Source organism: Clarias gariepinus, chromosome 18 (genome assembly GCF_024256425.1).
Source record: "Clarias gariepinus isolate MV-2021 ecotype Netherlands chromosome 18, CGAR_prim_01v2, whole genome shotgun sequence".
NCBI lineage: Eukaryota > Metazoa > Chordata > Actinopteri > Siluriformes > Clariidae > Clarias > Clarias gariepinus.
The window spans coordinates 21,441,111-21,468,722 of NC_071117.1; the positions used below are offsets into that span (position 1 = coordinate 21,441,111).

The window sequence follows — 27,612 nt, forward strand, 5'->3', positions numbered from 1 at the left end:
GACCTTCTACCTTATGTTTTTATTTTTATATAATGGAGTGACTGGACAGAAGATATGCTGTTAGCCATTACATCACATCTGCATGGGTGCAAAACAACTGGCCCTCTACCAGTGAAGTCACTACAGTTTATGGGGATTATTGTTTAAACTAAAGCTGCAAAATGTAGAAGATATGACGATCTCCTTAGTGTAAGACATTACAATGGGACAACACGACTGAACATGGGTGGGACTGTTCCTATTGGAAATAGTTTAACATCTACTGCAACCTCCACACTTTTACCGTGATGAGCACAAGGACTTTTCTATAAAGAAACAAGTCTTTTTTTGTGGGAAGAAATTAATACTACACCCATTGGGTAGGAGAGAGAGGGCATATGGTATCTTAGCCCTACAACCAAGTAATACTACAGTTTATTACTCAATAATTGGGTGGGAGATTTGAGGTTGAAAAGAGACCCCTCTTCTCTCTTTCTCTCTTTCAGGTGGACAATGAGAAAGAATATTTACGCTGTGTTGAGGAGATCCTGAATGGCCTTCTGGTGAGTTTCATTAAGTGTTGATACACACTGTGTCCAAAGACCTCCAGAGACCTGCAGTTTGTAAAAGAGAGCAACTTTTAGACACCAATATTGATGCCTCCTCCAGCAATAACGCTCGGTCAACTTCATTATGTTGGCTTCATGAATGGAGAAAAGATTAACTAATCACTCACTTGTACTTGACGAATGACATTTGCCAATCTTTTGCTGCAGTGATCTTCAGCTTTAATAGATTCATTAGCAACACCTTCAGCAATTATGAGGAAAATCTTGGGAAGGTTTGCATTTTCAGGTCCAAGAACAGTAAGATTGTTGCTTTAACAAAAGGACAAAACATTGGAGAATAGATTAGTATTGGTCAAAAATTAAATAGCACCTGATTCACAAAAGTACAACATTGGATTTACCTTTCAATAAGATCACAGAGATAATTAAACGTGTGAACAGCTTCTTCTTTGTCTTCATTGAGCGGCAGCCATGAAATCCAATGAGGGAGGATCTCGTCAACATTGACGCATTCTGGTCGATACTTCATTACCTTGCCAACAGCAGAGATGCAGTTTTCTGTTGCATTAACATTTTCCTTTGCTCTGGAATCTGCAGCCTGGATCACTCCAACAAGGAGGGGAATAGCTTCTGGGGGTACATGGGATCAAATAAAAAAATTAATCAATCAACACACATTGAGCTATGAGTTGTTGCAAAATTTATTTAAAGGGCATTAACAGTAAAACATTAAGAGTTTGCATGTTCTCCCTGTGCTTGGTGGGTTTCCTCCTACAGTCCAAAAATCCAAATGCAGATTAGGGTAATTGAAGTTTCCAAATTGCCAGTTGAGTGTCAAGGGTTTCGTGCCCTTAAATTAAATGCAGCCCAGATCACACTAACAAAACCGCCTAAGGCAGTGGTGAAAATCTGCTGACTCAAATTAAGAAAAAGTGACATAATGCATGATCTAGAGCAACCTACTAGAGCCAAAGTATGAACATGTATGAACAGGTATGAACATACATGTTTCACCCAACAAGATCGTCATCTAGCCCTGGAGTATAAAAAGTGGCCCAATTAGACTTTTCCCACCAGTTTTTTTATTCACTATTCTACAAAGTTCCCAGGGTCAGTGTCCACATAAAAGGACTCGTAGGGCTTGTCCCAAAAAACTTGCAGCACCCTGTAAAGCCCGTCAGCAGGTGCATTTTGGTCATGCGTTCATGTGTGACAAAACTGGGCATCAAAATGACCAACACGGGACCATTTAAAGATGACCAAGGCCAATGTCTCCAAGGCCTAAAACTGATACCGTGTTTTCTAAATGACATTAAATGTACCGCACACACTCACCTGTGCAGAAGGGCCTGTAGTTCTCTCCTCCAAACTGAGCCATGACTCCGATCCCATAAGCAGCTGCTTGCCGTACCTCAGGGCTGGTGTCACAAAGGGCTTGCATCATGGGTTGCAAGAAGTACTCTGCATACTTGAATGAAGAAGGACTGCAGTGCTCGATCACGTCATCGAAAATGCACAGACCCCACTGTCTGTCAGCCCAGGGCCTATGTGGGCACTACAAGAGAACAACAATGAGACGCACTTGTGTGTCTTGTTGGCATTGCTTTTAATACTTGCCTAAACTTTGATTAAATGCTTTTTAGTTTTTTTTTTTTTTCCTGCTCATTTCCTCTGGGTTTCAGGTCAGGGATTTGTGATTACTCTGATACCTTTACTTTGTGGTCTTGAAACTTATGTTACAGCTTCGGTATTCCTGGGAGTTTATATGCGCCTCCAACACGATGCAGTGTCCGTGAGAGGTCAGGATTTTTATATTTGCATAAATTTATAATTTGCATAAAATCATGCATACAGATGGATAAGGTGTCTTCGGGAGCTGACACGAGTGGCTTCGTCTGTGTGTCTTCTCTTTCTACATTTCTTTTGGTTTCCATTGCTTGTTTCAACTTTTTTTTTCGTCTCATGCCCACATTTTTAATCTAAAATTTATTTCAGAATCAATAAAGTATCCATCTATCACTTGGTACCTTGTGATACCATGAAATAACTTGAAAATACATTAAAAATCTTACAGTAACAATTATTTAGCCTAGTTGCAGATATACAGTAGTTCCCCTGCAGCCCTTTTTCTTTTTGCTCTACAATGAATTTTAGATGAATTAACATATGATAGGAAATTAAATCTGAAATTCTAAACTATTAGGGCAAACCATCCATGACTTAGTTAAGCAAAAGTACAGGAACAGGGAGTCAACACAACAACACGTGTTGCATTCTGCTTTGAAGACATACAAGGCATTTAGATGAAGTTTACTTTCTTTCCATTAGAGCTACGTTCAAGGTACAAACCTTTAGACTTTATGTGGAAATTAGAATAAAAGCGCAAATAATACATCATCTTACGTACATACAGACAGAATTAACCACGAACAGCCGCATTTCAAATATACATTCAATTATTCTTCACACATAATAAATACACAGGATGTACAGGTTACAGCTAGACAAGTAAGAGCCCACTAAGATAAAATCCTATTATGTGACTGATTAAAATAAAAAGGAATGAAGGTGAAGATTATACTTACTATTAGGTTGACTATAAGCTGCAAAAGCTGCTCAAACCAAGGAAGCACTTTCTCTTTGTAACTGCAGAACACAGCATGTAAAATGTCCGACACCTTGGTTAGAATGTACACATCGTTCTCATCCTGTGGAAGAAGGAAAACGTGCTGTTAATTAAATCAAGGGGGAACTTACCCAGAACGTCCGAGTAAATCATTTTAAATACCGACACTATAAAAGGACACTTACCTCATCTTGTAATGTTTCTTCAACTTGCTCATCATAATCCTCATCTTGCCTTTTGGCTGTACAGAAATTAAGAAAATTATTTCCAAATAACATTTAAAAAATTGATTCATGAAATATTTTAATCAGGAATCACCTTGTCTGAGCTCTTGGTTTTTAAAGTGCTCCTCCAGTTTGCTTTTCAGAATGCCTCCCATCTCCTCAAAGTGCTCGTTGTTTAGACAGCCATCTCCCATTAACTCGATGCACTGAGAGCAAGGGAGAAAAAGAATAAGGAAAAGAAGAAAATGGGTGTAAAATAAATCTGACCTTTTTGCCTACCCTAATAAACTTCTAAAAGGTAATGGGGGAAAAACATTTATTTTATTCATTTTTGTATTATTGCTATAAAAGTAACCAAATATTGATTATGGGGAAATACAGCACTTCATACCTTGGCAAAAGAGTGCATGATCTCTGACAGCACATCTGAATCGGGCTCAGTGCCGATGGCTTTGATGAGGGCATCACACATGAAGTGCCACATCTGAGTGAGATACTCTGGACCCCTCACACGAGCACACTCCAGTAAAAGAGGCATGGACTCCGCAGCAGCTACTCGCACACGTAAAGAGTACATTAAGGATTATAAATGTCTAAAATATGCATGGGGAAAAGAATAATAAAAACACGACAATCACCAAAATGTGTACCTTACAAGTACACAGAATAATGATCTAGGCAAACAAAGGATATCATCATGGAAGTAGAATTTAAGCAAAGGAACCATCAGCTTGACAACTTGCTCTGTATACTCCACAAATCCTTCTTTGAGCTCCTTTGCATAGCAGACCTGCGAGCAGGAACGATCCAGAAAGTTAAAGACTCTTGGGAAGACTGGGAGAGTCAGCCTATTAAAGCCTGTGAACTCATTAGGCCCAAATTACGTGTTGCAGAATATAAGGCGTGGGGAAATTCTGAATATATGTGTTAAAACAGGAGATCTAGAGCTTGAAAGATCTGCTCAAACTGCATGATGCAATCGAGTTAACATGGACCAGAATCTCAAAGAAACCTTTAAGATCTTGTGGACTCCATGCTATAAAGAATTAAGGATGTTTTGAAAACAAAAGGACGACATGTCCCAGAGCTCTTCAACTCCAATCCTGAAGGTCCAGCACAGTTTGTAATTCATCAACATCTAAACACACCCACTGAATCTGATAATTAACAGACTAGTTGAATTTGCGTGTGTTCATGTGTACTAGCTCTCATAAAACAGAACTTAAACATACCAGCATCTGACAGGCTGTCGCCTTTTCCTCTAGTCCAGCAGTCTTGATGCCAAAGCTCTGCTGGTCTCCAAGATTTACAAACTCCCAACCATCATCTTCAGACATGTTCTCCATGTCCTGGGCTGAGAGATAGAAAGAGAGAGAGAGAGAGAGAGAGAGAGAGAGAGAGAGAGAGAGAGAGAGATTTAGAAAAAAAAACAAGGTGAAACGCCCGACTGCACCAAAATGCTGACGTAATCGTTTATAACATTGGCTTCCATGGAGTCTGTCGATACATTGAAATGTTTAGGTTTAGTTTATTTATAAAGCACATTTATAACAGCCGCGAGACTGACCAAAGTGCTGTACATCCACATAATAAAAAGGCTAAAAATACACGATACACACAAAAACTTAATAGGCACAGTAGAGCCTAGTAAGCCAGAGAAAACAGATGGGTTTTTAAAAGAGATTTAAAAATAGTCAAACAAGGAGCCGTTCGGATAACAAATGGCAAATCAATCCAGAGACGAGGCCCAATAACCGAAAAAGCACGGTCACCTCTACGCTTAAGTCTGGAATGTGGGATTAAGAGGAGGTTCTGGTCGCAGGATCTCAAACTTCTCAGGGGTGAATTATGGTGCAGCAATTCACATAAGTAGAAGGGTGCTTGCTGGTGTAATTTAAAAACAAAGTAAAATTTTAAAATGAATTCTGAATTGAACAGGCAGCCAATGAGGGGCTTTTAAAAGCGGAGCCACATGTTCCCTCAATGTTTGCTACTATCTCCAATTTTGCCACTACATGATGACCTTTAACCCCAAATATCTGGCCCAATCATCCACCATGTGGTAAATTCTTTAAGGAAACACATAATATAGTCGAAGTAAAATGGCTCACCACAGCGCGCGCACAAACAGAACAAACCTCTTAAAACATCCCTGTTCTCAGTCCTAATAGTGCACTTGCATATAGAGGTTTATTGTGGCTGTGTGTGTGTAATGTGGAAAAACCTGGTCAGTAGTGTATTACTGGCCATTGAGGGATTCCCTCAACTACTAAAATTCACACATTGTGTCCAAGACAATACATTTTAATTTCATGTCTAGTCATTATGTGTAAAAAAAATAATTCTATTTAACCCATTTAAAACCCCAAGTAAGTAAAAAAAAAAGGGTAAAAATATATCACATTAGGAGGAATTGTGACTTACTATCCAAGAGGGCTACTTCTGGCTTGATTGAAGCAGTTTTCATAAGTGGGCCCATAACCACAGGAAGGTACTGCTGGAACTCTTTGCCCAGAATCTTACACATCCGGGCCCATGCCGAGATCATGTAGGAGATCTGCAGATGAACAAATGTGTCTCTTGATAAGCAGGAGTGATCATCGGTGTAATCAATATATACTAAAATTCTGGCAGTGTTGCAAAGCAGTGTCTATTTTATATGGGGAAAATGTACTGGAAAGAGAAGACATCAAAGTCTTAAGTCACAGGAAAGTCACTGTATTGTAGTGTGTACAAAATGTTTCACTTTCCAATGCGCACACTTCAATAGTTACCTGCGGCCTTTTTTAAAACTGAAATTGAATTATGGCAGCAATGTGTAATATGAATCCTCCAAAGATGTAAGCAGTGGGACCCAATTAACATGTTGGCTTCTAAAGGTGGTAGCTAACCAACTAGCATTGATGTCCCTAATAATACAGGTCGGGTCCGGGGGGGGGACTGCTGTCAAAGCCTAATTGGACTCCACAGAGGTGACACTTACGTCGCATCGTTTAATGCTGTGTATCTGTTTGACCGCGCACAAATGGCAAATTAAAGCAGCAATTTTATATTAGTTATAGTTATAGTTATTATATGGTATAGGTGTGACTTATGTCACAGAAAATCTTTTATATGCCCATGTGTACCAGTATCAACAAGTCAAATTTCACCATAGTTTTCATCAATAATGCTGTGGGTAGAAAATGTATATACATTTTGAAGTGCACCCCAATAACTTCCAGCTGACTGGCTGGCCATAACACCCAGCTCAACCTTTTGCCATCTTTAAAATAAGTAATTACCACCTTTGTTTCTAACGAGAATGGTATCTAACGTAAAAATTAAATTAGACACGACCATAGCGTAGAAGTCTGAGATCAATACCTCATTACAAAACTTGTATTTAAAATCATACTCTGCAGATATTACTGTACATAGCGAAATGATTACAGTATGTTCGAGTAAGAGTCTGAGACACCTCTGAAGCCAATGTTTTTAATGTGGCCATGTCAAGCTGAGCTCTTGACCTTTGTTCTTTTCTTGGCAGCATGTTATCAGTAAAAATAATTAAACTATTGAGTTTTTTTATTCTTATTAAATAACTTTTTAATAATGAGTCACAACACAAATTAAATTGGCACATGAGTATTGTGATTTCGATTCAGGGCCTCCCTGGTGAATCACATCTCCAATGGCTATCACTAGATTTTTCCTATTAAGGCAACACTCACCTGTGGGTCATCATCCTCCAGATCATTAAAATCAGTCTGTGTCTTAAGGAGCAACTGCATCACTGCTGAGGCATCATGCATAAACTAAAGTGAGAAGATAAGAAGTCATTTAGACACACGCACCAAGTTTTATGCTAATCTTGAGCCACAGCAGCAGCAGAAGACAGTACAAGAGAGGTAAATGTTACACTAACCTTCTCTTTGCCCACAGCAAGACCAATTAGACTGATGCACTCGATAGTTTTGCCTCGTAGCAGACGAAGCTCCTTCTGCACAGCATTTTCTACGATGTGTTTAAGGGAGGGCATGAAAAGATCATAGTAAGGAACAAACCTCTCCTCTGCTGTGTCAGCCACAGACGCAATGGAGGTCACCACCTGCTCCAACACCAGCTTGGTACCTTTCTGGATGAGCTGAAAAAAACAAAAAAACAGAAAAAATAAAAAATCTTTTAACTAAATGCCTTTGAAACTGTATTAGGGATGTTCCACAACGCTGTGGTAGGTTGAACTGTAGAACCAGTGGGGATCCAGGCTTTAAGCAACACAAGCGACTGGTGGGCATCATGTGGAAGTGGGCCAACAGCCCACTTGTGTTTTACAGCAGTTAGGTAGCAGGCTAGGGCAGGTAACAGTGGTGATGGACGTCATGTAAAATACCAGCACAAAAGCACACTATTATGCAGCTGTTACAAAGGATGAAGACTTTTTTTTTTTTTTTTTTTTTTTTTTAAACAAACCTCCTGGAGCTTGGCAACCATGATGACATGAAGATGCTGAACTAGATTATCCAGGTAGGGGACGAGGAGAGCTTTGGGGCAGTCTTCAGTGAAGTTAATAAGAGCTGCTGCAGCATGAGCCTGAACGCGAGGGTTCGACTGGTCCTCCATGGTCTGGAGAAGGGCAGAGATCACCTACAACAACAAAGTGAGCATTAGAGCTGCAACTAAACTATATTAATAAATAAGTTATTTAATAAATAAATAATTATTATAAGCTATTCAGTTTATAGATTGCTCAATTACTTAATGACACACTTATTTTTTTACTTTTTCCCCACTTTTAAAATTACTTTAGTTTGTTTTGAGCAAGTAGATGACATAGGCATTTTAAAATTGCAGTTAAAATATTACAACAGGATCACAAATAACAAAGAAGGCAGACCTGAGGAGAATGTGAAAGATTAGTGTCGGTGTTGCTGTGAGTCAGGAACCAAAGAGGAGAGCGTACGTAACATGCATGCATACACTGCATGATTCATTTCAAGTTCACTACAGAGAACTGGAAATATAAATGGAGGCTCACGGTGACGCACAGACACTATTTTCACACATTCTCCTCAGGTGTGCATTTACAGGACTCTTGCGCTTGACTACACACCCACATCACTATAAAGACTTTTTTCTGAATCTAGCTCTTGTTTTTGGCCAAGTTAAGACTAAACAGATCCTACACTTTTTATGTTTTTGGTCTTGAAGGTTTTGCCATCACTGTTTCACTTCACAGTTGATTAGTTTGTTGACATCTAATTAGGTTAGCAATTGTAGGTTATCTATGTCAATTATTTGTTACACCTCACTAGTGAGCATGCTCAAAACAATGAGAGAAGAACAACTCAGGGTACTGCTACTACAATGGGACCAAAAGTTATAGCACTTGAGACACAGCAGTCACAACCTTAGACACATTTCAGGCAAGTTTACTTCCTATTAAAATGTTCAATTACTGTTGTATACAAACCCTAAGTTCTACAAGAACATTACCTTGTCATGAAATTTCTTTTGGAAGGTTGGAGCAAAATCTGTGGCCATCTGACCGATGGCATTACAAGCTGCATATCGAACTCTGGGATGCTGATAGAAGAAAAAAAAAAAAAAAAAAAAAAATATATATATATATATATATATATATATATATATATATATATATAGCTAGAGCGTTTAGAGAAAGAAATTAAGTGTAGCAGTGCGACATTGAGCACATCCATAGATGACTAATGAAAGTAATGTTTGTGTATAGCATTGAAATTAATATTTTAATTTTATATGAAGAGTTTCAGTATATTAATAAACTGGTTTAATACTTACAGGATCTTGGCAGAACAGCAAAACAAAACTGACAATTTCATTTAAAATGGATTCCATCTGCTGATGACAGCCTTCACCAATAGCAGAGAGTGCCATAAGACCGGCATGTCTGTACCTCCAATCAGCTGTGAAAAAAATATAACACACCACAATTAAGGTTGAGCACAGACACTTAGTCATAACACTCAGGAATGCATCATCTTTCAAAAGGGTAAATTAAAGGGTGTGAAGAATTAAATTTATGGAAAATGCCTACTTAAAGCTGATGAGATTTATTTATTCAAAAATCAGGCCACAAAAACTAGTGGTATACAACTCACTACATCATGTACTTTATACATAAACTGGGTAAATGGGCAGAAATGTTACAGCAATGTGGCTTTTCTGAGCCTTAGTCTGATTATCATCACAGCTAAGCTGAAGGTTTCTGCACATAATGAAAACGAGTGGGGGGTGGGGGGTACGGACCCAATTAGATATCCCAAAATGCTAAGTGCACCTCTGTTGCCAGGCACAAAAGGAAGTACAAGGACTTGACTAAGTTTTCAAATGAAAACAATAGGGGTGAAGCCCCTGCCCCCCCATAAAACACAGATAATTAACAATAAACTGCTGAAACTCTACCAGCTTTGTTAAAACCCTACTAATTCTGGAGTATGTACATCTGCACTTACGGTTCTGTAACATCTGCATAATGTGTTGTTTAATCATGGGCAGCACAATCTTTCCTCCAAGGCCACAGGCGATTCTGTCGAGGGCGCTCTCACCTGCCACAGCATTACTGGGGTGGGGGGGGAGAAAAAACTTCAACCTTTACCCTAGATCCTTAAAACTGCATTGGGAAAATGTGCTCATGTTCATTTCTATTATATTATATATATATATCTGATGAGTGGCATTAGATGTTAAATAAAGCAGGTTGTCATATAGCTTAAAAATGGCAGCATTCAGTAGATCAAACATTTATTCCAGGAGCGCATGTCCAGCCACACATCCATAAAAGTGTCATTTGAAAAAACAAAAAGGCAACAACAAAACTGCACAGACACAAAGGCGTTTGAGTCGCTATATAATGTACATTTCCCCTTCTGATCAGATTTGCTCCAATTACAAACATAATATAGTAAATAATTAAAAAGATATAAAAATTTATCCAATGAGGCTAGGATTAAAGAGATTGAGATTTGAGACTGTTATGTCATAGAGGAGTAACATTCAACGCGATCGATTCACACAGGGTTAGGAGATCTCACAGTCGAGTGTTGATTTAGGCTCACAATCTCTCTTTGGGTTTTAGGATATCCCTCTAATTTAGTATTTAACTTCATTCTATTAATTCATTTCTACTAATAAAAAAGGACATCACAAAAAAAATACATAAGGTTGAGTTCTTATTAATTATATAATTCAACACCTATATACTGTGGAAGGAATAAGCGCAAATGTTTTTTGGTCCAGTGTTACATTTTAATGGGGTTCAGATCAAATCAATACTAAAAGGTCACTGCAAAACGGTTTGTGTATTTCTCCAGCTCTCCGTCGATCTGTAACATGTTCGACTTCCTAATGAAAGCACTGTCTATGGCTGATTCTAAACAATTTGACAATTGCAAGCAGGTTTTGGGCAAAATTTTTGCATTTTACAGAATATTTTCAATAACATCCTGGGAATGTAAAAACTTCTGATGAACCCTGGCAACAAAGTTTATTTTGATTCTTGACAACCAGTCTACATAACCACTGCACTGTTTATAAATTGGTAAACAGTAACGCCTACATGTCAAAGCATTTAAAGTTAGCACAAAATATGGGCGAGAACAGCAAATCCTTACTTAAATTTGTACAGCAAGCTTAATCGCCTATGGTAATTATTCACCTCTAGTATATAGTACATACAGAATTAAGTCACTGGCATGCTGCTAACAAGCATGCTAACATAGCTAAAACTTTCTGTTAATGCAGGTCTGAGCACAAAGAAATAGAAGGACTAGAAGTACTGTTCACCATGGAGCACTGAATGTTTCTCCAGCCGGGCTGTGGAGGTCACAAAGGTAGGCGACTCCCACGCATTAAACTGAAGAAATTTATATTTGCCTGTTTAATGCAACCTTGATGATCAGCACAGATGAGCAGCCTCAAGGAACCACCAGGCATTACATTTTTTTTTTATCTTTATTGTATACACCTTAAGACAGAGCTGTAAAGTGGCTTAAACTAAGCGTTTTGACAAGATATTTTCAATAACATTAAGCAGGCAAGCAGGTTTTGCCCCCCATCAAAACAAATAATAAATAAATATTTTCTGCATTTTGCAGGATATTTTCAGTATTATTTTGGGAATGTAAAAGATTCTAATAAAACCTGGCAACTGAAAGATTTTGATTCTTTGATAACCGGTCACCTAACTACTGCACTGTTCGCAAATTTATGTTACCTGTCAAAATCATCATCTTCTAACTCATCTGCCATTGCCCAGTCTTCATCCTCCTCCAAATCCACCATCATGGACAACATCTGCGGAACTGGGGGAAAGAAAAAAAAAAAAAAATAGCCCTTTTACGTAACCCAAACTATTTCACAACTACTTTTATTGAACTGGCCTCTGTGAGCCTAGGCATCAATACCACTCATTTGTCCCCCACACACACTAATATTACAGTATTTTGGGCATTACCACTCTGAGCCACAATGGCGGTGTGTTTCCTCAACATGGCAGCAGCAGTTTCAGAGAGCGTCACAATAACTTCAAGCGCTAGCTGTCTCTGCATGTTCGTCAAATTGGTATCTGCACACAGCTGCACACAAAGCACAAAACACCTTGTAAATCATCTATTCAGATCATTAAATAAGCCAGCTACCTGGCAACCAAAAATAATGTGTCCGCAGGACAATAATATATTTTAATAATATATTAATTATTAAAACAAATTAACTACTCGAATTATAAATCAGTTACTTAATGAACATTATTTAGATATAAGCTTATACATTTTGGCTCTGCTGAAACAAAAGATGAAAACTCCAAACACAAGCAAAGTAGCAGCAATTATTTCCTAAAGATGGCAAAAGCCTGGTAATTTTAAAAAACATTACAAAAAAAGAGAAAAGGCTCTAATGGTGTGACTTTAGGCCAGATTAAGTATAGGTTTCAGAGTTGTGCCAAGCTCAGGCTAGTCAGCACAAGGTGCGGCCAATTGACGTGGAAAGTTGGCACAGAAACCCCTGTGAGGTGTCCAGACGTGAATTAGCAAATGTGTCAGGGGAACAGTCTCTTCCCAACAAGTCACAGGATATCAAAAGCTTGATTGTTCAGAGCCGACTCTTGCGTAGTGTACACCAACTCAGCCATGAATGGACACTGTCAATATCTAAAGCGTATAGAGGAGGCGGGAACATTCACCCCTCCCCCCGCCCGCCAAACGCACTCGGTATGTTTATTTATTTCATCATTCATGCATTTATTTATGCGACAACAGATGTATTTAAAAAAACAAAAAAACGTATGTGTACTCTTCCGGACTTGGAAAAGAATACACCTGAGGAGGGAGTGGCTGATTATAGTCCGTGTTGCCATGAGCCAGGAAATAATAAAGAGGAGAGCAAAGTGGGAGAGAGAGAGAGAGAGAGAGAGAGAGAGAGAGAGAGAGCACGAGCTCAGAAACCAGCAACATCACATGGATCAGCATATTGTGTGATTACCTCGAAAATGATCAAGCACTTAATTTATATAAATATAGGACACTTATTAGACAGACATTCTCCTCAGGTGTCCTACTTATCTGATTCTCACTCCCTTCACAGAGTAACTTGACCACACCCCCACCAGTCTTGTATCCTTCAATTTGTTGGCAACTGATTTGCTCAGTGAGTTTAGTCATCTATGATAATTATTTATTGCACCTCGAGTATACAGTACACGTCCAGAACTAAGTCACCTTCAACCTCATCATGTAGCCAGCTGGCAGGCTGCTAACAAGACATCCCCACATTTCTCTACATTTCAACCCTCAATGATGCACAACAATTAAATAAAATAAAATTAAAATAATATACAGGGAATCCTCGGATTACGAGTAACGCGGTTTACGAGTGTTCCGCAAGACGAGCAACGATTTTTAATAATTTTTTACTTGAAAAACGAGCATTGTCTTAGTTTACGAGCACCGAGTATCATGTTTCATGGATGCGCTTCTTGCTTCAACACAGAGCGTCACGTCATCACAAGTGAGCGAACGGTTTTTCTCTCTTTTACAGCAGAATTGTAGGTAATCGTCTCTCCTGCTGGGTGAATACACACACACACGTACGTGTGTGTGTGTGTGTGCAATGTGCGTGCACGTACGCACTAACGGAGAGACCGTTTTTAAAACCATTTAAAAATTAGCAAGGAACATCGCTAGTCACACTCAGGTAAGTGCATACTAACGGGATCACTACTGTAAAGTAAAACAAAAAAACTCATTAAACAGCTCCTCACCTTTGAAAACAGTCGTGACAGAGAAGAATGTGTTTGTTTGGCAACCTGAGAAAAGGGGAGCTGTAAAGCCGAGACCTATCGTCTCCCCTGCTGGGTCTTAGAGCTTGCAGTGTTTTTGAGTGTGTGTGTGTGTGTGTATGTGTAAGGCAGAGATTGTGTGTGTGTTTGGCAACCTGAGAGAAGGGGGCTGTAAACGCGAGCGAGCCCCCCCTTCAGCTCCTCTTCTTTCAGGTTGCAAAACAAACACACAAACTCTTCTCTGTGGTGATTGTTTTCAAAGGTGAGGAGCTGTTTAATTTGTTTTTTGTTGTTGTTTTACTTTACAGCAATAATCCTGTTAGTATGCGCTCACGCGAGTGTTATTAGGGATGTTCCTTGCTAATTTTTTTAACGGTTTTAAAAACAGTCTATTCGTTAATGTGTGTGTGCGCACATTTTACACACCCCCTGCGTGCACAAACGGAAACAGTTATCTGTCGGGATTTATTTTTACATTTTTTAAGGCAAAGTACCGGTTAATTTGTTTTATTTTTACTTTGTATTTTGTATTAATTATTTTTATGTATTTATTTTTTGGGGCTGTAGAACGAATAATTTAAGTTTCTATTATTTCCTATGGGAAAATTAATTTGGATTACGAGTGTTTTGGAATACGAGCCCGCTTCCGGAACAAATTATGCTCGTAATCCGAGGTTCCACTGTATACTTAATTTTCTGAAAGTTTGTTAATGCAGGTCTGAGCACAAACAAATAAAAGGACTAGAAGTACTGTTCATCATAGAGCACTGAATGTTTCTCCAGCCGGGCTGTGGAGGTCACAAAGGTAGGCGACTCCCACGCATTAAACTGAAGAAATTTATATTTGCCTGTTTATTGCAACCTTGATGGTCAGCACAGATGAGCAGCCTCAAGGAACCACCAGGCATTAAAAGGTTCTTAGGAACAGATTACAAAAAAAAAAAAAAAAAAACCACATACACACACACCAATATGAAACCAAATATGTAATTTGTATACCTTAAGACAGAGCTGTAAAGTAGCCTCCAGGTTGGGCCTCAGGTATTTAGGAGCAGTATCAGCGATTTCTACAAGTGACTTCAGCACAGAATCATCTCCCTGGTAACAGGACTCATTCACCTCCTGGAGAGCATTGGGAAAAAAATAAAAGGCATTGTGCTATCTGCCAAAAAACTAAGCTTTAATTTATAAAATGCAAAAAAAAAAAAAAAAAAAAAAAAAGATTAGTCATATTTAAAACTATACATCTTGTAAGAAACATTGGTATTAGACCTGTAACAATAAATACAAGCTTTAGAACAAAACAAAAGCTTTATAAACAAAAAAAAACATAAAACATTAATATAAACCTAATTTTAAAAAGTTGATGCATGTGCTGATTGCTTACCTGCAGTACACCAGGCAGGAGATCTGAAAAATGTTTAAGTATTGCCATATTGCTCTCATTGGAGAGAATAAAGGAAGCAGTTGCACGTGCTGAGAGTGTACGTATCTGAAGAGACATTAAATAAAAGCACAGTGAATCACATGCACTGTGAATTGTGAGGTGATTTGAAACTTTTAACCCATTATATTAGTAAAGTGGTAACTACAGTTAAAACTGGTGATTTTAAGTGGCAACAGGAAAAAAAAAAAAAAAAAAAGTGTTGTCATGGTGATGTCCTCAACATTAACTGGTTTAGTGAGATCAAAATGCAACCGATATAAAACCAATATGTTTAATTCCTAAAGATGAACAGGTAAGCGGTTGACTAACGGCTAATACGGGCTAATACAGGCCACAGATTTTGAGAAGGAGCAGATCGACGATTTTGCATTTGTAACGCGGTCTTTATCCTTTGCTTCAGGCCGTACCAGGAGCATTTCAGTTGCAGAGTGGCTTGCTTTAAATTTTGCTATATTATCCCGTATCCTTTAGTTAAGTGAGATACTTCTGCCTCCCCTAGTGGAAATGAGGGGTCACTGCATTTTAACCTTTAACATCACACACTCAATTGACCCGTTGCTACTGAAAAACACACACTGTGTATTTGACGAATAAAATTTGAATTTAAAATACAGAAAACGTGTATTTAAAGAAAGCCACAGAAAGCCAAGAGAGGCAGTCTGGGGCATTTTATTTAAAGACTACAGACTACTACAGATACTGAATCAGCGCATTTGATATCCAGAAGGATAATTAGGGCATGTCATGATCTGAGGGTACTTCAGCTTTATCAGACACAATAAGATTTATGTAAACCTCTTTTTTTTATTTCCTCATGGTGAAATAGTGTTACTCACCTGTGGATTTTCCTGATCTTGCATACACTGCACCAACATGCGTTTTATAACTTCCAAATAATGCTGCTGCTGGTTGCCAAATATACCTGGAAAATTCCTACACACAAAAGTAAACGAGCAAATGAAACACTTTTTTCATTTAAAAAAAAATTTTTGAAGAGAAAAATTATTTTTAAACAGGTTAAACTAAAACTGCTTCAGGGTTTGGCCAAACAGCGAAAACAGAAAGCTTACCAGAAAATGTGCAGTGCAGCCTCTCGTAGACAAACGTTCTGAGAGTTCACAGAGTCAAACAAAAACTTGAGAATTTCTGGCCATTGGTTGTTTCCATCATCATCTTAAAAGAATGAGACAGACGCAGCTTGAAATCAGCATGTTACAACATAAGGGTGCTCTGTCCAGTAAATAAATCGAGAGAACACAATCAGTAAAACGAGGCTTTAAAATGTGGTTCAACTAACCGAGAAGATTGCGAGCCAGCTCGGCAGCGACATCACAAATCTTCTTACGGATACTCAAAGATCCATCTAACTGGATGCTGGCAAGCAGCTCTGTTTTAACGGCAGTCTGAATGTCTACTGTCAGGCTTGGGTAAACTTCTTCAAAGGACGAGGACAACAATCGCCGTAGCAGGACAGCTGCCATCTGCCTAACCTGTAGGGGAAGCACAGGACAGAAGGATGGCATTTCTCTCTACAACGTGACACTGAAGCCTTTATGAGATGAGCAGAGAAGCAAAGTATGCAACAACATGCAAATCAGCCTGTCTACAATAATACATGGAAAAAAGAAAATATCCCGGTGTCCTGGGACCATGGGGTAAATAGATGTTCTTAACAATCAGAACAGTAATATTACATTAACATACATACCTGTATTCTTATAGCCTGTATTCTTACTAGGGCTGAAACGATTCCTTGAGTAACTCAAGTAACTCGATTACAAAAAATGATCGAGGCAAAATCTTCTGACTCGAAGCTTCTTTTAATTCATTTTAAAAGCTTGCGTTATGTTTTTGCACAATTATTTGTTAACAGCGCACTTTTGACAAAGTGCGCTTCCGGGTGCAAGCCGCCAGTAAACCCCAACAAAAAAGAAGCGCCAACATCACCCACAAAGCAGAAAGAAACGCAAACAGTTCGCTGTGTATTGATTTGAGGGAGCGGTCTGGTGCAGGCTGCAAAATAATATTGGCGAGTGAAGAGAAGAAGAAACCAGCAAGAGAAAACGACAAATTGTCAGTAAAGGCTTATGTTTTGCCTGAGATGTAGATTTTGAAACTTTTAGTTCTGAAGGTAAACTTTGTGTTTTTGTATAATTTGTTTCAATGTTTGCCTTATTTTTTTTGATACTTAGTCATTTGAAATACCTTGTTTTTGTTTGTTTTTGCATCTGAGAAAAGGCATTAAAATAAGAATGTATGGCTCTGTAATGCACTTAATTCATCAACTTTAAGCTATTCATTCTATAGTGAATAATGACTATTTTTGATAAAATGCTGTATGCATTTAAAAAATAAAAGTTGATTTTCTAAAAAGAAAACCAATTAATCTTCGTTTCTCAGATATTTTACATTACTGTTTAATTAGGCAAAAGTATATTTTATCCGATAACTCGATTAATCAATTAAATTTTTGTAAGAACACTCGATTACTGAAATATTCAATAGTAATTCTTACCATTGCCCTGTTTATCACAGAATCACCTTGCCAAATGTCAACGAATACATTTGGGTTAGAAAATTAATGAAAAAAAAAAAAAAAAAACTTCTGTCAAAGAACTCGTTAACAGAAGTGCATTCATGACTCAAAGCTAATCCTGAAACATTTAATGAGAGAATAGAGTATGAAAGCATACAGTATTGTTGACCGATGGACAAAGTGTACTGTAAAGCAAGAAGATTACATCAAAGAATGATGCATTTGTCTTGTCTAAAAGTTAATTAAAAGCAAATTCTACAGCCAGAGTGTGGATTATTTTTTAATCCCCTTTGTATTTCATTAATGATGAAAGCAACTGAAACATAAGTAGTGGCAAAAGAGCAGCACACAAGGCCTGGCAGCGAGATGCCACTACGGATACAGCTGTCCTTCCCTAACCTCCAAATATATGAAGATAATTAGAATATTATATCTTGTTTCCAAGTGTTAAAAAAAAACTTTGACTAGTTGCTTTTGCTCTGCTACTGAAGAAATGTGATCACGGGTTATTGAAAATCTAATTCTAGTAAATAGTGTAAACATATCAGTCATGGCTGTCAATTTGTGAATCCATCACCAGGGATCAGTAACAAGCATAAAAAAAAAGGATGCACATGATTTAATTACTCTTAAGTGCTGCAAATTACTCAGTTTACACAAATCACAACACTTGGTCTAAGCACAAGTATAAAACACGTACCTCCTCTGCTGCAGACGCATCACGGATGGCTTGCAACAAAAAACTTATCTTTGTTGATCCAGGGATGGTGTCGTATGTTTCCTACATTAAAAGAAAAAGGAAAAAAAAATGGCCTGATATTAAGCTTACACTATAATCAACAGTTTTACAGCAATAAACTTTAAATACAATAGAAACTCATGTGAAAGATTAGTCTTCCACTGTTAATGCCAATTACATTTTAGCGCGAAAACATAGGCTGTTATTCAAAAAAATTTTTTTTTTTTTAAAGCTGACTCAGTCAGTCGATCTGGATGAAGTAAGCTGGATTTTATTGCAAGAATAAACGCTGAGGTGAGGGAAACCAATTCAAGTTCAGGAACAAAACAAAAGTGTTAAAAAAAAAAATGAGATGTTATTCACAAATCAAAGGTACGCTTGCCACATACCCCTCATATCCATCAGCAATAACTTCATCAGCAGGGGTGTGTGTGTGTGTGTTCCACAGTGAGAAGCACAACAGGCATGTTCTGCTCTGCTTCCTTACAAACCGATTCTTTTTCTAATAACACAAGCTCTAGTACACAGAGCATGGGGAAGCATCCCGTCTGTGCTAATTGCCACTAGGTGTGGTTTAGCAGCAACCAGACTCATTGGATTTGTTTCTTATTTTCTGATGCTTATCCAAGTTCTGTCCTGTATGCATGACTTATATCCCTTATTTGTTATTACTCATTTTCAGATTTCTTTATTTTACATTAGACAAAGTTCTATTCTGATGTATTCCAAAAGCAGATTAAACTTTTGCACATCCCATGAGTTTATGGTTCCTTCCAACTTCTACCGAATAAGAGAAGTGCTTGACCCAGTCTCTCTCACACAGACCCCCTCTTACTGAGAAAGTCCTTGTTCATTGTTCCTGTATTTCATGATCTTCTACAAGACAGCACACCACTTCCCCTGTGTCTTTCAGTTCACCCCATATGAGTGGTTTTAATAGCAAACATTGATTTATAAGTTTATGTGAATATATTTGGTAGAAAACATGCTTACGCTCAGTTCACGAACATTATCTGTTCTGGGTCGTGTCCCGATGTGGAGTTTGTGAACAAGAACAAATTTTAGACAAATTTTTTTGGTCATGAACTGATTTGTTTGTACTCGCAGGGGCGTTCGTCAAACGAGGTTCCACTGTATTTACTTTTTCTTGTCCTTATAAGAGGCAAACTGGGTGGATGAAAGGAATGACATGCTCTCGTGCTCCCTTCAATCACAATGGCCCTACTCGGTTGTGGAAATCTTAGCACACACATGCAGAACTAGAAGGATGAACCTTTTCTCAAATTAGCTAATTAATTAAATCAAGTGTACTGGGAACTGAGAAAAAAAATGTGCACAACAAGCAGTCCTACTGTATATGGCTAAAAAAAAACTAGCCTACCGAGGCAAAAAAAAAGTTTTAAACCATATATTTAATTCCCTTTTCTTTCTTCATTACTGTGACCGACAGGAGTCAAAAATGTCTAAGGGTCTCCTGGTTAAAATCCATGTTTTATGCGTTTAAGATTATACATTCTGAAAGGCATATTCACAACAAGCACGTAAATAAACTGACAAAGAGCTGGAATTTTTGTGCACAGACTTGAGTGACGCTTTAGAGTTTTAAACAACCAGTTTATTCCTAATTCTTCCTAAGCAACTTTTTTTTTTTCTCGCACTTCTTTGTAACTTTTCTCTGTTCTCAAAGTCTCCGTGTAACAGCAAGTCAGGTTAAACTAACTTAGTCAATTATATTTAATATCAATTCAAACTGCACATGTGCATCTCTGTTCAAACAGTAGCACATATTTTCATTTTTAGTGCATGCGCAAGCAAAACATTTACCTTATGGTGATTAAAATAATAGATAGACGGATATAAACTCCTGCATGCAATGTTTGAAGTAGCATCAGAAGAAAGTGTAATGGGCTGACGTATGCACATTGAGGGACACAGAGCATCAAAAGGAACCAATCAGAGCTTTCTCTGATGAGCTTTCTCTAGTCTTTGACTAACTGGAATTGAGCAAGAACAGCTGTTTGACACTGAGGAAGTAACGTCTTAGCGAGACGTGCAAGAGAGTTTAAGCGAGCAAAAGGACATTAACAACACCGTTTTATACTCAGGTTTTTGCCATAAAAACAGCATGCTGCTGGACCTTAAAGGGGTCATACAGGCCTACATGCACTTTTTTAAGCTGTTTGGACTGAACTGTGTGTTAGGAGAGTGCGTACACAACCATTCTACGATGATAAAGAGCTGCCCAGCGATTTTCTTTTCATTTATTACAATAACATGCCCCTTCTGAAATCAGGCCATTCTCGAATGCCTTGCAGTGTGACGCAATACCAAAAGAGGCCGCTCCTACTATAGTTGATTGACACTGGTGTTTTAGCAAAGACCCGCCCCGAGTGAGAAGAAGCTGTCGGCCATTGTTTTTTCGCCGCTGGAGCAAAATGTCGCCTAAGCGAGTGTTGTGTACAGTTGTTGGGTGTAATAGCGAACACAGCAGTCGTCATTCACTACCGATATCTGAGCCATTGAGGACGCAGGGGCTGAATTTAGTTTTTGAAGCCAACATCCCCGCCGATTTACCTAAATGCATTCATGTTTGCGATAATCATTTTTCACCAGACTGCTTTATAAACGCGGGTCAATATAAAGCTGGTTTTGCTACGAAGCTGCTCCTAAAAATGGATCTGTACTAACGCTTCATGTTCCTGCTTCATCTTCACCAGGCTCAGTAAGTGCAATTCCTTTTTCTATGACTCTTTGCAGATCGCCTTTTTTAATAATCACGATGAATGCGGAGTGTAAGTTAACTTATACTCTCATAGAACATGGTTATGGCTTCTTCTCTGTGTACATCCGTCTCTATATAATCCCTAATCGCCCGTTTATAATAAACAATGCATTAAGGTGATTGTCTAGTTGCAAACTGTGTACGTAGTCGGAAAACTATATTATGCTTACCTTTGTTACGTTAGATGGTTTATAACGATGTCTGTCAAAGATTAAGAAGTCATGTAAACACATCAGTAAACACATCGCGTCTGTATCTCTCTCAGTAAGTTTCTCCGCTTTTTTTGTTGTTGTTACTTGCGGCAGCGTAACAGCCCGTTAATTCATGCCCATGCAGTGATGAGAAATACAAATCGAGTCGATGCATGTCCATTATTTTAATTTTTGCGTTGTCAGGCGATATTACAAACTTCCGCGTAGGTTCCGTACTTAAACCAAAAACTACTTAAGAAAACAGGCTCAGGCTCTATATTCCAGCGTTTTTCAGTTTGGACTGCATTACCCACAAAGCATTGCTCGCACTGGACTACACTCCCGTGGCTATACCCCACGTGTGTTGTGAAGACACGCCCCATAGAACTGGGGGGGGGGCGGGCTCAGCAGAGATCATAAGCATTTAAAGGTAACATGATAAAGAAAACAGGTTGCTGAGAACAGAGCTAGTTTTTACCAGTTAAAAGTAGTGTTTTTTTTTTTACACAACCATTGAGGATTTTTAATTAAATATATTACAAACTTTTCAGTACGACCCTAAAGATCATATTAACATTTAATGAAAAATGTGTCTGGATGACCCCTTTAACCAATTAGGCTGATTTAACGTGTTCAGGGCTGCCTCCATGTTACACGGGACGTAAGTAAAATGAGGGTAGGGAGATGGAAGAGGAATTGAGTTGTACGACAATCATTCACTACTCTCTGGCCAGAAGTCTGAATTAATATTGTTTTGTTACACTGTGTGGGTGTGGCCAATGAGCATGATAAATATAGTAATCTGGGCTTGTCATCAGGTGAACACGTGAATGCGGCGTGAACTGAATGCAGAGAAATACAAAAAATTAGACTGCAAATAGATATGAATCAAGAGCGCGATTAAAAAAATCATTTTGCAGCACTGGGTATGACTATCGCTCCCACAATTGTGCATATTTCGTAAATAACTAAAGGGCAAAAAGTACAACCTACCTAAAAAAAAATTCCAAGTTAGACAGGAGTCTGTAGAGATTATCAGAGAAGTTTATTCCACAGACTGGCCTGAGTAGTCCAATCCAACACAAGAGCTTCAGTAGCTCATATTGCTGAAAAAGTGAATTTGGGAGACAAGCTGATCAGATGCCTATGCTGACCTGTGCCCACCATCAAAAGTGCCTACAATTGGCATAAGATCATCAAAACTGGACTATCGAGAAAGGTTGGTCAAATGCATCATGTTTTCTTTTAAATTATGTGAATGGCCAAGTGTGTGTGTGTCACATTCCTGGGGAGATACGACACCAGGATGCACTTTGGGAAGGTCAACCGGGGAATCACTCTGATGCTTTGGGCATAGTCTACTGGGAAATCTCGGGTGTTGCCATTCATGTAAATTACTTTAACATGTACCACCTACCTAAACATTGTTGATGTAAACGCCTCCCTGACAAACGTATGCGCTGACGAAAGTGGCCTCTTTTAGGAGAATCATGCACCCTGCCACACTGCAAAAATGGGTTAACACATCGACCTCAAAAAAATGTTCACTGGATGCCCAATATATCCCACCCACGTCCAGGTGCTATAGGAACAAGATAATGTTCACCTCGCTTGTAAGTGGCATTTATGACTGATTTTTATCAGATGACAAAAAAAAAAAAAAAAAAAAAAAAAAAACATACTGGTGCTGATTAATTTTTTAATGTCAAAAATAAGACAAAACATGTGCCAAAGAAGCATCCTCTGAAGTGTATGTAACATGGAAGTGATCAATCTTGGTTGCCTAAAACTTTTTACTGGCTAACAGCCGTTTTAAAGAGATGATTTTATGTGCTTCAAAATGGCATTTTTCAGTGTTGTACTGTCTCACTTTAAATAGTAATTTAAAATGCAAACTATAAAATATTTATAAGTATTGACTTTAAAATTGGTATAAGCTTTTAAAAGCATGTGACCTGTAAAGACTGTTGCTTAAATATTTTTTTGGTGAAAGCTTAAAAAGCAAAAAATCTGTAGTGTCCATAACCATGTTGAAATTATGTTGCAACCTTTCAACCATGTTGCGTTAAAGAATAATACACTTTCAGGTTTATGTCTTTTCATGTGAAATCTATATTGGCAGAGTTTCATCAAAATGACTTAAGATCATTACTTTTTTTTTTATTTAAATTCTTTAAAGGACACTACATAAAAGGACATGAAATTACATTTAGCAAATTTAGCATTTTTTTATCTAAAATATATAAATGTGTATGCATATTTACAAAAATAAAAAATAAAGCATGGGCACGTAAAGCCCAATTAACTATAAAACCACTGATGAAGTGAGTAACTTTATAACTGTACCATAACATTCTAGGGCTTGAATATACTATACACCCAGTGAACAGTCATCTCAAAGTTATTGTGTTGGAAGCAAGATAAATGAGCAAGAGTAAGGATATGAGCAACTTTCACAGTGGGCCAAGTTGTGATGGCCAAACAACTTGGATCAGCATATCTCCAAAATGGAGGGACTTGTGTGGTGTTCCTGTTATGCAGTTAGTAAATGCCAAAGGCGGTTCATGGAATGACAACTGGTGAACCAGCAACAGGGACCCAAGACTCACTTAATGTGTGTGGGGAGCAACTGCTAGTCCATCTGTTCCAATCCCACAGAAGGGGTACAAGCTACTTAAAAAGATGATGCTGGCTACGACAGATAGGTGAGAGAACACACTGTGCATCTCAGTTTTGCTGCAATGGGGCATTGTAGTCACGGAATGGTCAGAGTATAAAGCACTTACAGGGTGAACACGGAAATCAGAACTATATGACAGAGCAACAGAAGAAAGTGACCAGAACTGATCACTCATCTGAAAGGCGAGCGTGTGCATGTGTGTTTACCTGGGGATGAGATGATAACAGAATGCACTTTCAGAAGACCGGGCATGACGCTTTGAGCAATATTCTGCTGGAAAAACATTTCTAACATGCATGTGGTTATTTTGACATGTGCCAAACACCTAAACACTGCTGCAGGCTCCTCACACCTTACAGGACCTACTGCTAATGTCTTGGTGCAAGATAGCACAGCATACCTTCTAAAGGTTTCTGAAATCCATGCCCCTGTGAGTCAGAGCTTTTTTCTAATGTTTAAGTTTTTGCTGATTAATGTACATAGAAGTAGTTGGTTATCAACTCTCATTCAGAACATCTGCTGATGGAAAAGGGCTTCCAGTGAGCGAGTTGTTTAAGCATTCGGAGAATAATGCATGGGGAGTCTCACACCAGTCTCATTTACAACTTGCATTTTCCTTATTTTGTTCCGACTTCTGTAGTCCTCGCCTAAAACAGACATTTCCAAATGTTAGTCTTTAGGCTGCTTCCATCGAGGGGTCGCCACAGTGGACCATCTGATCAGCACACAACATGGCACAGGTTGTCCACCGGTGCCCTTCCTAATGCAACCCTCCAATTTTATCCATGCTTTGGATCCAGTGGCTGGGTTCTGGGCCCTGGGTGGGAACTGAACCGCATGGCGGGTGAAAACCCTACCACGTCCAGATAAATATCCAGTCAATAAACAAAAAAAAACATATGTGCTAGAATATTTTTGAAATTTCAAATTAAACTAATTGTCAGAACTAAACTCTCCGATCTCTAGTATCCACTTTATAATGAGAAGAACCTTGGACTTGTGACAGGAACACAACCCGGGCAGGACACTGATGCATTACAGAGATCAGGACAACTTTTACATGTGTGATATAGAGGAGACACCACAGCAGACTCAGTAAAGTGGTGGCGTAGAAAACTTAATTAATTTACTGAAATTATATCATTTGTGGAAAATAAAGAGAAGACGAGCAAATGATGCAGATAAACAGATTCAATAATAAATCAGACGATGCGCTGATCAGGTGAAGTCCCGCTACATGGACAAGGTACAAGCTAAAGTTTAGATCACGTGGGGAAAAGTCTGTTTGCAGCCGTTAGACATGTAATGAAATAACGGATAAGAAGTAACGCTGGAATGTAAAGAGGCATCAGAGTGTATTAATGTGACATCAGTGCGGAATAAAGTGCGACTTCTGTGGGTGTGTGTGTGTGTGTGTGTGTGTAAAACTCCGGCCTGAATCAGCGGGACAGGGGTTTGGGGAAGCGCCGAGGGTGTGTGTGTCCGGGTTCTGTGGACCAGGGCCTGCTCTCACACACACACACACACCCTACAATGAGTTTGATCAGTTCAGTTTAATCGTCTCCTGTTAGCTGCTCCTGTTGGCTTTTTAACAGTCAGTGTGTTGTGTGTGTGCAGCAGTAACGGAGCTGATGGAGTGTGTGTGTTTCATGTGCTAACTGAGCTAACACGCTAACAGCACGCAAGTCGCAGCAACACAACACTTCCACACACCGTCTAATGACTTACAGCTGAACACTGCTGCTGATAAACTACTGACCCGACTACACGGCGTTACTAACATAAAGCAGTAACACTTAATCCTGTGTGTGTGTGTAACAGTTAAGAGTGTTTGGTGTGAAAGCCGCATAGTGTGAAACTCCAGCTCCAATATCGCGATATAACTTCAGTGTAAACCCTCATCAGCTCGGAGGGGAAACACAGTACAGTCTGGTGAAGTGATCTGAACCGCGAGACAGGAGTCGATCGCAGGAGGTTATGAGGTTTAGACCCACTGTTAGCTGCACTACCAGTGCTGTGTGTGTCTTTTAGCCTAGCGGACTAACCTCACCGAAAACTTGCCCCGTCACACGTGGACTGAACCGCGGGCAGGAACAGAGCTCACAGTAAACCCGCTAAATGACCAACACCTTTACATTCTCATTTAAAATACACTTGTGTTTAGAAAGCGTTGTTCATACCTCGGCTTGTTTCCTGACATTATTATCAGGGCTCATCAGGTTGCCCAGTAAGAGATAAAATTGCTGCTGCTCCGCCATTGCAGTGAGATTCAGAAAGAAACCAGCTGATGAGGGAGGAGCCAAAATAAACCCGGCTTCTGTCATGTTTTGCCGCCTTATCGGGTTTTCCTTCCGGGTAGCAGGAAGTTACAGTGTAGTATTGTAGAACATTTTCTTTTTCATTTTTTTTTAATTTCTCAAAAAAAAGTTCATGTTCAAAAGTTAGTACCCCCTTTTTATATATAAAAAAAACATACAATGGTCACATTGGCCTCCATGGTCCCTAGGTAAACCACAAAGGTTACTATCTGTTGTATTCACTGCACAACAGTCTGTTCTCTTGTAGATGTGAGTTAACATGTGAGTTGAGTTGAGTCTCTGCTTTACAGTTAGGATTTTATTTGCTTGTGAGATTTTTTGAAAATAAATGTTATATATTATATAATATATATATTTAGAATAATTTTTAAGACTTCACAGGCATTTGAGGAGGAAAAATGTCACTTTTTTTAATAAACCGACAGGCAGTTCACACAAACACATTTTCATTCCGTGAGATAGAAGTTAATTTTTTGATAGGTTTGTTTAGAAATAATAATTATGGCGGATGACAGACATACATGCTAAGGTAAATGCTGAAGTCTAACTTTTATGTTATTTTGTAATGTTTAAATGCTGCCCTTGGTTTTTAAGTGAGAAAACGAATGTTATAAGAAACAAGCTACATTTAATTAATAATTAAACTTTTTTTTGGTTTAAATATTTTTTTATTAGGGTATTCACTGAAATAATCCAAAAGATATTGTTACATACCAAGTTTTTAGTTATAAACAAAAATAAACAAACTGAATAACAAACGGTAAAATAAAAATAAACATACATACACCACAAACATAAGAAACAAAACAACCCCTTACCCCCTCCCCACCCTAGGGACCAAAATATCATGCCACACTGATGGAGCGGTCAACACCACTTGGGTACTCAGCCTGGTACTCATCTTGTCAAATTTGTCAAATTTGTTTACCCTAAGGAATTTAAATTTTTAAAAACGTAGTACCTTAACCAATTCTTCCAACCATAATTTAGCTGACCGTGTTTCTGTCATTTTCCAAAACCTTAGGATAGATCTCTTTGCCACAATAAGTCCATAGCACAACAGGTGTTTTTGAGATTGTTGGAAGGACATGATTTTATCAGAAATCCCAAATAATAAGCTTTAAGTCACTTAAAATATGTATTTTATGTACATAAAATTTAAAATATTAGACAGAGTTTTAAATACTTCAGTCCAGAATAGGATTAATTTAGTACAAAGAACATAAC

General features: G+C 38.4%; 1 protein-coding gene and 2 non-coding genes across 3 annotated transcripts; all 3 read right to left on the reverse strand.

The window, feature by feature from the left end:
• On the reverse strand, positions 1 to 26,391 carry kpnb3 (karyopherin (importin) beta 3). Its single transcript, XM_053477101.1, has 26 exons — positions 26,248 to 26,391; positions 18,376 to 18,456; positions 16,437 to 16,629; positions 16,210 to 16,312; positions 15,976 to 16,072; positions 15,080 to 15,184; positions 14,692 to 14,814; positions 11,872 to 11,992; positions 11,632 to 11,719; positions 9,872 to 9,978; positions 9,198 to 9,322; positions 8,874 to 8,963; positions 7,851 to 8,024; positions 7,306 to 7,524; positions 7,112 to 7,195; positions 5,823 to 5,955; positions 4,631 to 4,752; positions 4,092 to 4,188; positions 3,790 to 3,962; positions 3,493 to 3,604; positions 3,360 to 3,415; positions 3,134 to 3,256; positions 1,884 to 2,103; positions 950 to 1,178; positions 716 to 857; positions 1 to 593 (listed from the first exon to the last, which is right to left on the reverse strand). Exons 1-26 carry the CDS (start codon positions 26,389 to 26,391, stop codon positions 507 to 509), a joined length of 3,348 nt encoding a protein of 1,115 aa, XP_053333076.1. The 3' UTR covers positions 1 to 506.
• On the reverse strand, positions 11,213 to 11,349 carry LOC128507104 (small nucleolar RNA SNORA84). Its single transcript, XR_008355782.1, has one exon. It is a non-coding gene; the product is annotated as a small nucleolar RNA SNORA84 (small nucleolar RNA).
• On the reverse strand, positions 14,462 to 14,598 carry LOC128507103 (small nucleolar RNA SNORA84). The gene has a single exon (XR_008355781.1). It is a non-coding gene; the product is annotated as a small nucleolar RNA SNORA84 (small nucleolar RNA).
• Positions 26,392 to 27,612: the final 1,221 nt, after the last annotated feature.